The sequence below is a fragment of the Haliotis rubra genome, unplaced genomic scaffold (assembly GCF_003918875.1).
Source record: "Haliotis rubra isolate DU_JTF1 unplaced genomic scaffold, ASM391887v1 Scf396, whole genome shotgun sequence".
Taxonomy (NCBI): Eukaryota; Metazoa; Mollusca; class Gastropoda; order Lepetellida; family Haliotidae; genus Haliotis; species Haliotis rubra.
In genome coordinates, this window is record NW_025767075.1 from 759,631 (window position 1) to 775,916 (window position 16,286).

At 44.1% G+C, this 16,286-nt stretch overlaps 1 protein-coding gene across 1 annotated transcript in view; it reads left to right on the forward strand.

Annotated features, from left to right (window-relative positions):
• Window positions 1-5,898: 5,898 nt before the first annotated feature.
• LOC124286934 overlaps window positions 5,899-16,286 on the forward strand; it is a 39,291-nt gene continuing 28,903 nt past the window's right edge. Inside the window, exons 1-9 of the mRNA XM_046723389.1 lie at window positions 5,899-6,113; window positions 6,807-6,942; window positions 9,399-9,731; window positions 11,250-11,413; window positions 11,946-12,087; window positions 12,510-12,842; window positions 13,517-13,683; window positions 14,936-15,077; window positions 15,679-16,011. Coding sequence (XP_046579345.1) covers window positions 5,925-6,113; window positions 6,807-6,942; window positions 9,399-9,731; window positions 11,250-11,413; window positions 11,946-12,087; window positions 12,510-12,842; window positions 13,517-13,683; window positions 14,936-15,077; window positions 15,679-16,011 — 1,939 coding nt within the window. The 5' untranslated portion in view covers window positions 5,899-5,924. The remainder of the gene's footprint in view (window positions 6,114-6,806; window positions 6,943-9,398; window positions 9,732-11,249; window positions 11,414-11,945; window positions 12,088-12,509; window positions 12,843-13,516; window positions 13,684-14,935; window positions 15,078-15,678; window positions 16,012-16,286) is intronic.

A 16,286-nucleotide genomic window follows, 5' to 3' on the forward strand; every position in this document is an offset into this window, starting at 1 on the left:
ATATAGAGATGTTGGGTTTTGTAAATACATGCTCATTTTTGTGTATAAACATTTGCAATCCACAGACATCATAACATGTCAAGTGTTCAGCTATCACACCTGCCTGTCTGTGTAATTACATAATGTGACAGAGACCGAACTCGGGCCATAAATCAATGCATTTTGTTTAAGGTGTATAGCCTGATTGGTGTTAAGTTCAAATTGCATGTGGTCAGTGATAGCAGCTGTGTGCATTAAATATTGTCATTAGCAGACAGGCAGGCAGACACACAGGTGTCAATAAAACAAGACATTGAGTTTTGTCTGTGACAGCGACATATCTATATCACAGTTAGAAATTGTGTCAACTCTAAATAATGACATTGCTTTTAAGTATCGAACTGAGAAAGTGACTCGGTAAGAAGAACGTGTGGTGAAATAGACAAATGAAATTATATAAACAGTTTATTTACTGTCATAACATACAAAAAAGCTCGCGCCTGTGAGATATCAACAAAACATTATGGAAATCGCTCACACCAAAGCCTTCACCACCGAGTATTCACCAGACAGCCCGCTTCCAAGTTGCGCGAACCTATTTCACTGCGCACGTGCTATGAGCGCATCCCGAGCTGTTGAAACCCGTATTCCCCAGAAAGTCTGGGGAAATTTAGTGAAACGTTTGAACTCCGATTTCGCGCGTTTTTCATCGCGTTATTTTTCAACTTTATAAGTTGAATTTGCATTTTGACGCTTTGTTTCCGGTAAGTCCATACCGAAAGGTATCATAATCTGCAAAGTTGTGTTTTACGTTGCATGTGACCTTTAAGGAAAGAAAAAGGGGTTAAGTTGGTTGTGGGGGTGGGGTGGGGAGAGGGGAGGGCAGAAGGAGGCAGTGAGGCATTGGCCGAGGCTGGGTAGTTTATGCTGCGAGTGAGCTGGCTGAGGTGAGTGGCCTTGACCTTGAATGAGAGGGAAATTTTGAGTGCATATTGTGTAGTTGTTTGATGGAGTTAGAGTGAATCGGTGAGGATAAGGAAATTATTTTTGGGAGGGAGGGATTAAATGAAGTGCAGTGAGGGATGGCTGTTAGTTCTGCAGTGTTTATTGTGGTGTGGTTGGTGTAGTGGTGATTTGTGGTAATGGGGAGGGGGTTGTTGGACATGTATGCCGAGGCCTGTGGTTTTATTTGGGTTGATTGATGCGTCTGTGTGTATGTAGGTATGGGTGTGGTAGTTTGTGTTTATGTAGTTGTTTGTGATGTTTGTGATGTTAGTTTTGTTGGTGTCTTTAGGTAGCTGTTTGAGGGTGGTGTCGAGGGTGGTGTCTGCGGTGGGAGGAGGTATGTCGTGAATGTAGCTTGTAATGGGAGGTGTGTGTTGTATGTTGTTTAGTTGTTGTGTTAATAGCAGATTGTTGAGGTGTGTAAGGCAGGGGGCAATAGATGGTTTAAGGTTTGAACTTTTTAGAGTGGACTTTTTATGTTGTTATACTTGTGTGTGATGTGTTTGGTCGGTGGTGGCTGGAGGCGCGCGGACCTCGGAGGAGACAGTAGTTGTTGGGAGGTAGAGATGGTGTGACATAATGAAGGAATAGAGAGGCGCGCGGACCTCTGAGAAGACAGGTGGTTGGAGAGAGGAGGTGAAGTTATAGATGTCTTGATATTTAGCAGAAAGTGGATCAGAGATTGCTAGGTTGATAGGTGGGCGAGGACGTCGGAGAGGACATTCACGCACATATAGTGAATTTGAAGTGACTACATACCTATCCGTGAAACATTTAAGTAATGAAAACAATAGGCGAGAGCTTTCAATACAACTGATAGCTCATGACAGGTAATTAATGACAGATGGTCGGATTAGGGTGTGCTGATAGTTATAGCCCGGGAAAACCATTTTAAGAAAACAAGAGTTGAAAATGGTTTGGCTCAACCAGCAATGGGTATGGTTGGTGATCGTGTGAATGTGGGTCTCCCGGCAATGCACTATGTTACCGTAAATAATGCAGTTTCTTTTACCATCGCTCTAAATTAGTCGAATTAAGTCAAAATGAGTTGAAATTTGTGTCATGATTCCATTGTCCATTTTTCATCCTTGGCATATATTCATAACAACTGCATGTTAAATTGGGCGAATCCCTTGTCAGAAAGTGCCCACAGTGCGGAGAGTTTCTGGACTTTTGTGAGTCCAGAATTAAATTGTGACGTGTTTATTACATTTGACTATTGAATACTGTCCATTTCATATGAAAACCAGTTTTACTTTAAAGCATAGCAGGGTGCTGTAACCAGTACGACAGCATTGGTACAACTTAGCTGAGAATGATTTTGTTGATTTTGGTTCTGCAATACGTATCAGACGTTCTATTCTCTCTTCAAACTGCTCACCGAGTAAAGCTGCAAAATTGCTGATGAGGCGTTAAGCAGTTTTACTCTCCCTTTACCTGTATCTCTCTGTGTGTCTCTATCCGTGTCTCGTCTCTGAGTGTCCCTCTCTCTCTCTCTCTCTCTCTCTCTCTCTCTCTCTCTCTCTCTCTCTCTCTCTCTCTCTCTCTCTCTCTCTCTCTCCTCTCTCTCTCTCTCTTCTCTCTCCCCCCCCTCTCTCTCTCTCGCTTCTCTCTGTGTCTCTTCTCTCTCTGTCCCTTCTCTCTGTGTCTCTTCTCTCTGTGTTTCACTATGTCTCTCTGTGTTTCTCCTCCGTGTCTTTTTCTGTGTCTCGTCTCTGAGTAGCTCTCTCTGTGGCTCTCTCTCTATATATGTCTCTATCCGTGTCTCTTCTCACTGTGTCTCTCTGTGTGTCTCCCTCTCCGTGTCTTGTTCTGTGTCTCGTCTCTGAGTGTCTCTTTCTGTCTCTTCTCTCTGTGTCTCACTATGTCCGTGTGTGTGCCTGTGTGTCACTCTCTCTCTCTGTCTCTCTCTCTGCCTCTCTCTATCTCTCTCTATGTGTCTCTCCTCTGTGTGTCTCTGTCTTTCTCCACGTGTCTCTTTCTATGTCTCTCTCTTCTCTCTGTGTTTCACTGTGAATGTATCTCTCTGTGTGTGTGTCTCCGTCTGTCTCTCTCCTGTGTGGCTCTCTTTCTCTGTCTGTTCTCTTTGCGTCTTTCTCTGGGTCTCTTTCTCTGTCTTCGCTGTGTCTCTCTCTGTCTCTGTCTGTGTGTCTTTCTCTGTGTGTGTATCTCTCTCTCTCTCTCTCTCTCTCTCTCTCTCTCTCTCTCTCTCTCTCTCTCTCTCTCTCTCTCTCTCTCTCTCTCTCTCTCACGTCACGCGTCACCCTAAACCTCACGTGCACTTTATATCGTGAATAAACCACGTGTCCTTGTTATCTTCCCCAGGATGTGGTGGGAACTTCACGGGCATCACCGGCGCCTTCACGTCCCCCAACTACCCACAGAGATACAGCAACAAACTTCACTGCACTTACATCGTCGATGCAGGAGCAACGTTGATCACGCTCGTGTTTGAAGAGTTCAACATACAGAACTATAATGATTATGTCCACGTATGTATGTTGTTGTACAATCCGTGGAAATATCTGAATGTGCATGCTGCAGGTTTTACTTACACGTTAGTGAGTGAGTGAGTTTAGCTCTACGCCGCACTCAGCAATATTCCAGCTATATGGCGGTGGTCTGTAAATAATCCAGTCTGGACCAGACAATCCGGAATAACTCGGGAACAACAGCATGAACATCGATCTACGCAATTGGGATACGGTGACATGTAATGTCAAAGCCAGTCAGCGAGCAAGACCACCCGATCCCGTTAGTCGCCTCTTGCGACAAGCATGGGTTGCTGAAGATCAATTCTAACTCTGATCTTCACGGGTCTTACACGTTAATATAGATAGCATCGACTTTGATGCTGTACTTCAAAATGACGAATGTTCAAGAAGTTTACCATTGTCGGCGCTCTCATACAACAATTGAAGTACATATTTCTACTTAATTAGACATACACCAAGTGAGCCGTTGACCGTTGGGCAGATACGTGTTTATATATATATATATATATATATATGGTAAGTAGAAATGTTCACTATATGTGAACAGCTGGTGATGAACAGCTGGGCCGTTGTGACTGAAAATCCACTTCAGACCTTTAATGTGCATGACAAGGACTGGACCCAGGCTTCAGAAAATACTGAAGGTTCTGTTCTATGTTGTAACCATATTAGAAGACATCTCTTTGTGAACCACAGGTCTATGATTCTGCTGGAAATCGTTTGAGCCGTCTACAAAGGAAACAGACGAGGTTACATCGTCCAGTCCGCTGTCCTCTATCGTGTTGAGTTTCGTACGAATCACCGGGGCACAAGAAAAGGATTTAAGGCTGTATGGGCAAGTATGTTCCGCCTCCAATTATGCAATTTTTATATTTTTTCTTTGAAGTTTTGTGTTGTTTAATGGGGGTCGGTGGAAATAGGTTATACGACGAGTGGCTATGTCGACTATGTCGACTTACCAAACAGTATATCACGTTTAATATAAAGTCTGAACAATTATACTGACACAATCCACGATGCACATCTTCACTGTAGGAAACTCAGTTCTAACAAATCAGCTCAACTGATTTTGTTTGACAGTCACAAGGGTACTCGAGCATAGGAAGACGTTAAACGTATTAGGTTAATGGGCGACAAAGTTTAAGAGTATATCTCTGTGAATGTATCTTTCATTGAATCTTTGTGTTTCAGAGACCATAACGGAACACGCCAGGTACGGAGGTTATGCCACTATGTCCTGGAATCTGCCACAGCCTGGAATCAGAGAGTTCACTGTGTGGAACAACAGTTCGGGAGAATACATACTGCACATCACTAACTACAACAACGTCAGTGCCGCCAGTGAGAAGTTGGCGTCAGGATAGACTTCATCGGGAGTATAACACCATCAGGTACAGGGCTGTTTAGGTTTGTCATTCGCGATATTATTTGGGAAGATGCAGGTCGTTACAGAGTGTTACAGAGGCTCCATGGGTGGAAGAGGAGCTAGGATCCCTCGCTGTGGGCAGGAGCTGACTGTACTGGGTAAGCATACTTCAATACACCTGCAACTTTTGCGAAATGTGAAGAAAGAATGCATATTAAGTATTTTAATGATACATGTTTTAGAAATCGTGTAATTTTGTGAAAAAAGTACAGTGCTGCCGCATAGTGGATTCGAACTAAGTACGAGGATTACAGAGTTCCTGCTGCGGTATTGACCGTTGGCTGCTAAACGCCGCACTCAGCAATATTCCAGCTACATGGCGGCGGTCTGTAAGTAATCGAGAACCGACAAGATATCCCAGTGATCAACATCATGAGCATCAATCTACGCAATTGGGAGACGATGACAACCAAGTCAGCTAGCCTGACCACCCGATCCCATAAGTCGCCTCTTACGACAAGCATGGGTTGATGAAGATCAGTTCTAATCCGGATCTTCACCGGTGTCATCATACATTGATTAACCAAACAAACCATTCCAGCAGGTAAAACACACATGTGTAGAACATGAACAACTGTTTTGGCGTCACCGAGGAGAGAGTAACTACATAAGATATTGATGATTTAACACAGGACAGTTCAGGTGAGGTGAGGTGAGGTGAAATTGGGTTTAACGTCGTGCTTGAGAATATTTCGCTCATATGACGACGTGCATGCGTGTGTATGTGTATGTGCGGCTGCTTGTACTAGCCCAGACTTAAGCTGGTTTTATAGTGTTAGCCCACTGAGATACCATGCCGCAGTGAAGCATGAATACCCCACTCAGACACATTATACTGACTCCGAGCCGACCAGTCCTTGTTGTACCCATTAATGCCGAGCGCCAGACAGGGACCAACAAGTACCATATTTTAACGTCTTTTGGTATGACGCGGTCGGGGATCGAACCTGCGACCTTTCGCTCTCCTCCGGGTGGACGCTCTAACCACTACACCACGGAGGCGGTCTCACAGTTCAGTGATGACATATATGGTATATGGTTCTTCTCAAGGATGTGGTGGACACTTTAACACAGTCACAGGTTCCATGACCTCACCCAAATACCGGGACAGCAGAAAGGTGCGACTTTCATGCATATACACTATCAACGCTGGGTCAACCTCCATCACACTTGTGCTTGAGGAGATGAGCACGAGGGGCTATCTCAGGGTAAGTTCCTCCACCTACGCGCTTTATCTGAACAGTGTAGGTGGACGAGTAATGCTGTCAAGTGGTGCGGCCAGGGTTCAGGTCCAGGAACTAGACTGCCAGTTGTCAGATTTCCATCCATTTGGAAGAGGGATTACTGAGTAAGTGAGTATAGTTTTACACCGCTTTTAGCAATATTCCAGCAATATGTCGGCAGGGGCCACCGGAAATGGGCTTCACACATTGTACCCATGTTGGGAATCGAACCCGGGCCTCGGCGTTAGTAGTGAAGGCTTTAACCACTAGGCTACCCCGACGCTCCGTGATCACTGAGCGGGTTTGATAACTGACTCTGTGTGTTGGCGATTAGGTTCCTGACTCTGGGAACGTGGGTTCGACTCCCCTGTTGTACTCAACCCAACTAAAGTCCTGGAATATGTAATTTACTAAGAAAGTGTAATCCCAACTATAACACGATCATTTTATCATTTTCTAATTGGCATTGTTTTTAGAATGGTGATAATTATTGTCAAACGTCACATTTATCGAGTTTATAGTTTTTCTCCTTTCGTCTGCGGATACAAGTGATCTGATTGTGGAAATATTTACTGTTGACGCTGAAACCTGGTGCCTAACAACGGAGCGATTACAGGCGAGTCATCTACAGATACAGTTAGAGGCCCAGTAACGAGATTCGTTCGCTTGTAATTCCAGGTTGTTGATGCCTCTGACAATACGCTTGAATTACTGTATGGGAACAACACTGGATATATCATGCAGTCCGCTACGTACTACCGTATTCTCTACAACGAATACGAACCGAGCAAAGGATTCAGAGCAACATGGTCAGGTCAGTTGCAAGCACAACTCATGTTATTAAGAATGACGTGTGTGTTCATGGGCAGTGTTAAACCCATGTTTTTGAAGCACTGAACTGCCATTAAGGTACTAAGTGATACTTCTTTCAACCATAAACTACGCGCCATGTGAGCAGATTATCATGGGCATCTATCTACGCACTAAGGAAACGATGACATGTGTCAACCAAGTCAGCGAGTCTGGCCACCTGATCCCGTTAGTTGCCTCTTACGGCAAGCAAGACGACAAATTCGAACCCTGGTCTTCAAGGGTACGTCAAGTTCTTGTTTGAAGGTCACACATAATCGTCTCTGACGACATACATGACAGGTGATGTCATCTTCAATTATTGACTTGTATTATACATGTTCGTGTTCAAATGGAAACGTTTTCTTGACATAGCTGAGAAAATTAATTATGTTGTACGGAATGTAGTAGAGAGTGATAGAAAATAGCTACGTTGGCTGAAAATTGTGTCATCAATATCACTAACCTTTGAGAGGCAGAGGTGGTATGACAGCTTGACAGTGATGAGCTGATGAGGTGGTCCGAAAGCTGGACAGTGATGAGCTGATGAGGTGGTCCGAGAGCTGGACAGTGATGATCTGGTAAGGTGGTCCGAGAGCTGGACAGTGATGATCTGGTGAGGTGGCCAGAGCGTTGGACAGTGATGATCTGGTGAGGTGGTCAGAGCGTTGGACAGTGATGATCTGGTGAGGTGGTCAGAGCGTTGGACAGTGATGATCTGGTGAGGTGGTCAGAGCGTTGGACAGTGATGATCTGGTGAGGTGGTCAGAGCGTTGGACAGTGATGATCTGGTGAGGTGGTCAGAGCGCTGGACGATGAGCTGATGAGTGGTTCAGAGCGTTGGACAGTGATGATCTGGTGAGGGTGGTCAGAGCGTTGGACAGTGATGATCTGGTGGGGTGGTCAGAGCGTTGGACAGTGATGATCTGGTGAGGTGGTCAGAGCGTTGGACAGTGATGATCTGGTGAAGTGGTCAGAGCGTTGGACAGTGATGATCTGGTGAGGTGGTCAGAGCGTTGGACAGTGATGATCTGGTGAGGTGGTCAGAGCGTTGGACAGTGATGATCTGGTGAGGTGGTCAGACAGCTGGACAGTGATGATCTGGTGAGGTGGTCAGACCATTGAACATTGATGATCTGGTGAGGTTGTCAGACCATTGGAGAGTGATGATCTGGTGAGGTGGTCAGACCATTGGACAGTGATGATCTGGTGAGGTGGTCAGACCGTTGGAGAGTGATGATCTGGTGAGGTGGTCAGACCGTTGGACAGTGATGATCTGGTGAGGTGGTCAGACCGCTGGACAGTGATGATCTGGTGAGGTGGTCAGACCGTTGGACAGTGATGATCTGGTTGGTGAGTGGTCAGGCGTTGGACAGTGATGATCTGGTGAGGTGGTCAGAGCGTTGGACAGTGATGATCTGGTGAGGTGGTCAGACCATGAACTGGACAGTGATGATGATCTGGATCTGAGGTTGTCAGACCATTGGAGAGTGATGATTTGGTGAGGTAGTCAGACCGTTGGAGAGTGATGATCTGGTGAGGTGGTCAGACCGCTGAACAGTGATGATCTGGTGAGGTGGTCAGACCATTGGACATTGATGATCTGTTGAGGTGGTCAGAGCGTTGGACAGTGATGAGCTGGTGAGGTGGTCAGATCGCTGGAGAGTGATGATCTGGTGAGGTGGTCAGAGCGTTGGACAGTGATGATCTGGTGAGGTGGTCAGACCGTTGGCAAGTGATGATCTGGTGAGGTGGTCAAACCGTTGGACAGTGATGACCTGGTGAGGTGGTCAGAGCGTTGGACAGTGATGACCTGGTGAGGTGGTCAAATCGTTGGACAGTGATGACCTGGTGAGGTGGTCAAACCGTTGGACAGTGATGATTTGGTGAGGTGGTCAGACCGTTGGACAGTGATGATCTGGTGAGGTAGTCAGACCGTTGGACAGTGATGATCTGGTGAGGTGGTCAGACCGCTGGACAGTGATGATCTGGTGAGGTGGTCAGACCACTGGACAGTGATGATCTGGTGAGGTGGTCAGACCGCTGGACAGTGATGAGCTGGTGAGGTGGTCAGACCACTGGACAGTGATGATCTGATTGATGTTCGATGCAATTCCCCAATTTGACTTGTACCATAGTTCCCGAACTGATTCAGATGCTCCCTTGACTAACTCTTCTATATATTGATGACGCGTGCCACCGGTGTGGTGGGATACTCTCACCTCTTCGCAAACATCTGATGTCATCACTATTTGATTGTAATTCCTAGCCACATACTCCTTGCTAGGACGGAATTATGCAGTCAACTGCCTCTCCTTACCGCTAATATTGCATTGGTTGTTTTGATACAGTTTATTTTTGAGTCAATGTTTGATATGTAAATTGTACATTACACATGTATTGATGTCTGACATGTTTCAGTTACCACAAGAGAGCACGCCAGGTACGGAGGCTATGCCACTCTGTCCTGGAATCTGCCACAGCCTGGAATCAGAGAGTTCACCGTGTGGAACAATGATAGGGGGAAGTGTATACTTCACATCACTAACTACAACAATGTCAGCATTGCCAGTGAAGAGTTGTCATCTAAAGTGAAATTCACTGGCAATATCACATCCTCTGGAACAGGGCTGATGCGATTTATTATCACTGGTGTCAGATGGGAAGATGAAGGCCAGTATGTTTGTTACAGAGGTCCACGGGCTTTCAGAGGGACCAGGATATCCAAGTGTGGACAAGAGTTGGAACTGCTTGGTGAGAGTTATAGCATTGTTTGGTTTTGCTGACCAATGTAATAATAACGGCCATTTATAAAGCGCCTGTTTCCACTCACTTGTGCATGCATAAAGCACTAACACATTACCCTGGAGAACCCAAGTTGCCTGTGAGGTGATAGAAGGTTAACAGGCACAGGACCAATCCCACCGGGTACCCATTCACTGCTGGGTGATAATGGCAATATCTTGTGCGTTTAATGAACATACTACCAAACTGACTGAAAGTTTCACAGGTAGATTTGCTTAGTTCCTTGCCATCTAGTTATGTCTTTCTCCTCACACAAGCGAACTGACTTTTCCCATGCATTGTCCATGGCTTTCTGTAAGCTACAAGGCCGGGTATTTCCTCTTCCCAATCATCATCGTCATCATTGCTATCAACCCCATTTACAGATCAAAGGGGAGGTTGGTTAGCCTAGTGGTTAAAACGTTTCCTCGTCACGCTGAAGGTCCGGGTTCGATTCCCACATTGGTACAATGTGTGAAACCCGGGTTCGATTCTCCACATCTGTATAGACGCTGGTTAACTAAATTTAGAACTTCAAACCACAGGTTGCCCATTGAAACAGGACGTTGGTACGGCATCGAACGATGTAATAGAACCTGCCAACTTTGTACATCATCTGTCTGTGATGTCTGTCTTCACTTTCTATTATACTGCCCAGTACTCAATGCCCTCAGACATCAATTTCTTCCCCAATATTTCTGTAAGCATCCTACTCTTGAAAACTTAATTTATCTAATGAAATATGACTATTTACCACTTAACTCTAAAATTGCCAAATTTATCAAAACTGGACATTGCTCAATGTTTTAAAATGTGCCAAATTGCTGTATGTTCTCTGTGTCACTATATGTGATTTTTGAGAATAAAATTTCTGTTCTGTTCTGGTACAATGTGTGAAACCCATTTCTTGCGTCCACAGTTAGATATTTGCAAGCGACATCCCCCACGTGTGCCATGTTTTCCTGAATCCTGTCAATGACATTGTTTCGTTGGATTCAACATATTGACATGTTCGTGTTTCTTGGCGTTCATACTACTGAAGTTGTATGCAGGCTTTCTCCAAACAATTTTATTGCTACCTACATATTCTAGGTCGAGCTAAGGAATGACCCTTGGATAAATCACCCACAAAGGTGGCAGTTTCCCTTATAGAATATATGTCAAACTAGTTTAAGGATCGAGCCGCGCTATCTTGTCACCTTCACCATCATCATTATTATCATCGTCGTCGTCACCGACGTTATCATCAGCATCAGCATCAGCATCAGCATTATCATCAGCATCGGGGTTTGGGGGTAGCCTAGTGGTGAAAGCGTTTGCTCACCACGCCAAAGACCCGTGTTTGATTCCCCACATGGGTACAATGTGTGGAGCCAATTTCTGGTGTCTTCAACCGTGATATTGCTGGAATATTGCTAAACGCGGCGTAAAACTAAACTCACTCATCATCATCACCATTCAACATTTGGTGTGTTAATTCTGCTGCAGGTGGTTGCGGCGGTTACTACAGCGCGGTATCGGGTTCGTGCACCTGTTCCAATGTTTCGTGCGACTACAATGGAGAGTGTGTCTACATCATTGACGCCGGATCAGCTCTACTTACGTTGGTTCTTGACTATTTCACAACTCCAAGCTCTTTAGGACGTATCAAGGTAATCTAAATGAACTCGAAATGCACGTATGCGTATTTCATATGAGACGTATACAGGATTATGTTATCAATGTCTGAGTGAGAAAAGGCCGGCTCTTATACCAAGGTGTCCCTAAGGAGTACGGGCCAAGTATGAGGCAATGTGGATCGAGGTTCGCCACAATCACACGTCCAGATTTGCCAGCACCGTCCTCCTGAAACAGATTTCTCTCGAAACCATAAAGATCTGCATTGCATCACATCGGAGCTTTTCTTCCGACATCAAGATGGAACAGAAACACTGGTTAAAGAGTCGGTAGACATTTTATAGCCTCTACTTCTCTATCACTTGTGCTTTGCACACAGCAGTCACCATATATTCTTGTAGCCATCAGTTTCAGTATGTTTTTAGCAAAGAAGGTTTGGGGATAGATTTTGTGAAATTATTTGCTTTGTCTTCACTGAAAGAAATCATGTCCATTATCCTTAATTTCAAATACATTTAAGTGACGTCGTTCAGCTCAGGCGTATCAGCTATAGTCTTTAAATCCTAGGTATACGACGTATCCGGAAAGCTCCTGGCTGCGTTACAAGGAGACAAGATAGGATACACCCTACAGTCATCCACGTACTACCGGATCCAGGTCGATTGCTGTGATTATGAATCGCCGAACAAATTCAAAGCAACATGGTCAGGTGTGAAATAGTTGGGTATATGTGTGCGGCTTTGGGTGGGTGTAATGAAGGTGTGTGTACGAGATAGGGTGTGGATATGTATGTGGATGTGGAAGAGTATATGTGTATGGTTTGTGGTTGCAGGGACGCTTCAGGATGTGAATTGGGTATAGATGTGCTGGTGGATGTGGATTTAGGTGTGTATGAGTGTGGGTGTGGTTTAGGGTGAGGTATATCAAGATATGAGATCTGCGTGGTTTGAGAGTAGATTTGGCCATAACCCTTAAAGATAATCTCTGTCTCTATTAATGAGTTTGAATAAATAGTGTGTTTGAGTTTGTTTTTTAAAATCTACGATGTCCAGTCTCCCATCATTTCTTGCTAATCCATATTTGTCCAGAATTCCTGACAACACATTGATGTTCTGTGTATCTATGTTTCAGAGACCATAACGGAACACGCCAGGTACGGAGGTTATGCCACTCTGTCCTGGAATCTGCCACAGCCTGGAATCAGAGAGTTCACTGTGTGGAACAACAGTTCGGCAGAATACATACTGCACATCACTAACTACACCAACGTCAGTGCCGCCAGTGAGAAGTTGGCGTCAAGGATAGACTTCATCGGGAGTATAACACCATCAGGTACAGCGCTGTTTAGGTTTGTCATCCAGGACGTCACTGGAGCTGATGCAGGTCGTTACGAGTGTTACAGAGGTTCCATGGTTGCAAGAGGAGCTAGGATCCCTCACTGTGGGCAGGAGCTGACTGTACTGGGTAGGAATACAGACGCAGTTTGTCGGGCTTTCTTATTTTCAAAATCTGTTAATTCTTGTTAGTATAAACTTGGTTGACGTGGTTTCCAGAACTAAATATAACACACTATGTATCGCACAAACCATTGACGACATTCTTATCAGAGTAAAAATGATTATATATAGATTATATATTTACTATTCTGAATGAAACTGTATTATGTCTTCAGCGCCACAAAGATGTAAACCAGAAACGTTTAGTGATAACATTTCTTTAAATATTGTGCAATGCCGGTCACTTGTTGACTAAAGAATGAAGTGTCAAGGGAAATCGGGAATGTATGGGTTAAATAACTCACGGTCACTGATCTACATAATATGTTCATTATAGAAATAAGTCACGTGTCTTGTGTTTATGTAAAACTAGAAAACATATTGTCTAAATGTCCCTTCATGTCGAACAATAAAATAGAAGCTCCATCCTCTTGTGTCTACGTTTCCTATCTAAAAGGGAATATAGCAAGCCTTCCTAAAGGTGTACCAGAGTCTTAAACAACACGAACTCAAACTTTGTGTAATCAGTGTTGCAGCGTTGAAGACTTTAGTAAAGGTGTGAACGGATTCCTAGGAAGCTAGGAGAAGCCCTTCATGGGAAATCAAGCAAATGCATTCTTGTCGTAACCGTTTCTTCCCAAGGCTGCGGTGGGCACTACAACACGCCTTCAGGATCCTTCACATCTCCCAACTACCCTGGGGAATACAACAACAGTCTGTCATGCATCTACACTATAGACGCTGGGTCTACATTAGTGACGCTGGTATTTGAAAACTTTCTGACCGAGAAATTTGAAGACTTTGTTCAGGTATGTGTCAGAGACCCGAAGAAATCAGTAACTACAGAACTCGATTTATGGTTGTCCGCAAACTTCAATTATACACTGTGGCTAGTGTTACTGTTAAATAATTACCGTGACAACAGGTTTAAGAATCCCCATTGAACCAGCAAAATATAACACAGACAAGTCTAAAATATTCAATAATATATTGAGCAAACAATGAGCTAGATTCAATGAATCACAATACAGATTTCTAGTACAATGCAATTGAGTCACAAATCTTAATTAATGGGTCACATATAAAGTATTAACTCACCAGAGTCGTGGTAACCACAGTGAGATCAGATATTCTAAATGGAGCTTGTTTACAAATGAAAGCAGTCAGGCACGAAGTGTCAGGGTCAGACGATGGCGATGTGACGAAGGACGAAGGCAAACTCCAGTGATATCGAAAGTCTCCGTGTAATTACGTGTGTTTGTCCGTTTGTCAGTCCTTGTGTCAGTCCTTGCCTTTATATATACTCATACAGATTCTCGAACTTTCCAGCAAAGCATGGCTGTATCATTAACCACTTAGATCTTTCTCGAAACATGTTGAACATTGGACATGACGATGTCAACACAAACATCCGATCAAGGGAGGTAACTCTGGAGCGCTATCATAAAGGCGTACCGCTAAAAATAGTATTGCCATTGAACATATATGACGCCAAATGTGACCCACAACCAACACTCAAAACTTTAAACATTGTGATTCGTAATTATTATCACCTAACCAATGTTATTACAAATTACAAAAAAACACTCCCGTAACACCAGATACATACATGTTGTCGACTACATGCAGTTAGATATCTGTAGTATGCTGCTACATCATGGGTACAGAGGTGGTTACTAGTAATACAATGTCAACGCATCCAAGAGCATGTAGGGACCGGAATGGAACATCTATCACAGGCATACCCAGATATTCGTAACTTATGTTGTTTGGTGTCTTGTAATCTTAGTGTCGTGTGACCTTTAATGCCATGTAATCTTAGTGTTGTGTAATGTTAGTGCCGTGTAATCTTAGTATCATGTAATCTTAATGTCATGTATTGTTCATAAGAACGGATAACCATAACTTATGCACGTCTTTACAACCTTGTGGATACAACATAATTGGGGAATGGTGTTTGCAAAGAGCAATTGCAGTGCGAATGTATGTATGTGTGCGTGCGTGCGTTAGTGTGCCTTGTGTATTTGTAAAGTGGCGTTTTCATGATTCTTGTGCCTTAAGGTCTACGATGCCTCCAAAAACCTTCTGGCGTATCTCCATAAAAACAGAACGGGGTATGTGCTCCAGTCGGCCATTTACTACTACGTCAATTTCACTACAAATGATTATGGTGCACGAAAGGGCTTCAGAGCAACATGGACAGGTAGGCAATACGTTCCTTGAAATGCTGAGAATGGGTGTGTTTGTGTGTTTTCGGGTTTTTCCCTATTTGTTTGTTGTTGTTTTTTGGTATTTATTTGTTTTCGTAATTTTGTTTTTTGTTTAGTTTGTTTTTGTTTTCGTGTGGAGAGTGGGGTGGGGGGTGAACAGGCAATCGGGTGATTGATATAGTGAGCAATGAACCAGGAAGTCAGGTACATACAATACACCACAGAACCTAACCATCTAATCCACCATCTGATCCACAAGATCAGGACAGGTTGCTGGGGCCCTATTTGTACGTCGAATACACAAGAGGGAGCAGTTGCGTGGATCAGTGTCAGATGTGTATGAAGCTTTGCAGCTCCTGATCAACCTGACAATAAACTGTGAATTAGAACGATCGTTCACCTGTAAGTGCACTTCGATCATGAACTTTAGGGTAAGGATACATATCCTCTACCACGGCATTTATTGAAAAGCTGAAAAAAGACACTCACACCTCTCCTTACCATAAGAATCTTGCATTGAGTGTTTTAATGAAGTGTAAAGTTACGGAATGTAACTTGTACATTACACATGTATTGATGTCTCACATGTTTCAGAGACCATAACGGAACACGCCAGGTACGGAGGCTATGCCACTCTGTCCTGGAATCTGCCACAGCCTGGAATCAGAGAGTTCACCGTGTGGAACAATGACAGGGGGAAGTGTATACTTCACATCACTAACTACAACAATGTCAGCATTGCCGGTGAAGAGTTGTCATCTAAAGTGAAATTCACTGGCAATATCACATCCTCTGGAACAGGGCTGATGCGATTTATTATCACTGGTGTCAGATGGGAAGATGAAGGCCAGTATGTGTGTTACAGAGGTCCACGGGCTTTAGATGGGGAGAGGATACCCAACTGTGGACAAAAACTAGATGTGTCTGGTACGAGTAACCACGTATTCATAATCCACTGGAGTTCATTTGGCGTTCATTTACGTGTCCCTAGACACCATTTAGTTCCTCGAGAATTAGGGTCATATGCATGAACTAGCCGTAAAAGCTTATGTGTTAAAAAGAATTGTGCTCTTTTCGGAGGTTTTTGCCAAGGTCAAAGCAAGTTCGTGTCTCTTAGGATAGGTGGGGTAGCCTTGTGGTTAAGACTCGGGTTCGATTCCCCACATGGGTACAATGTGTGAAGCCCATTTCTGGTGTCCCCC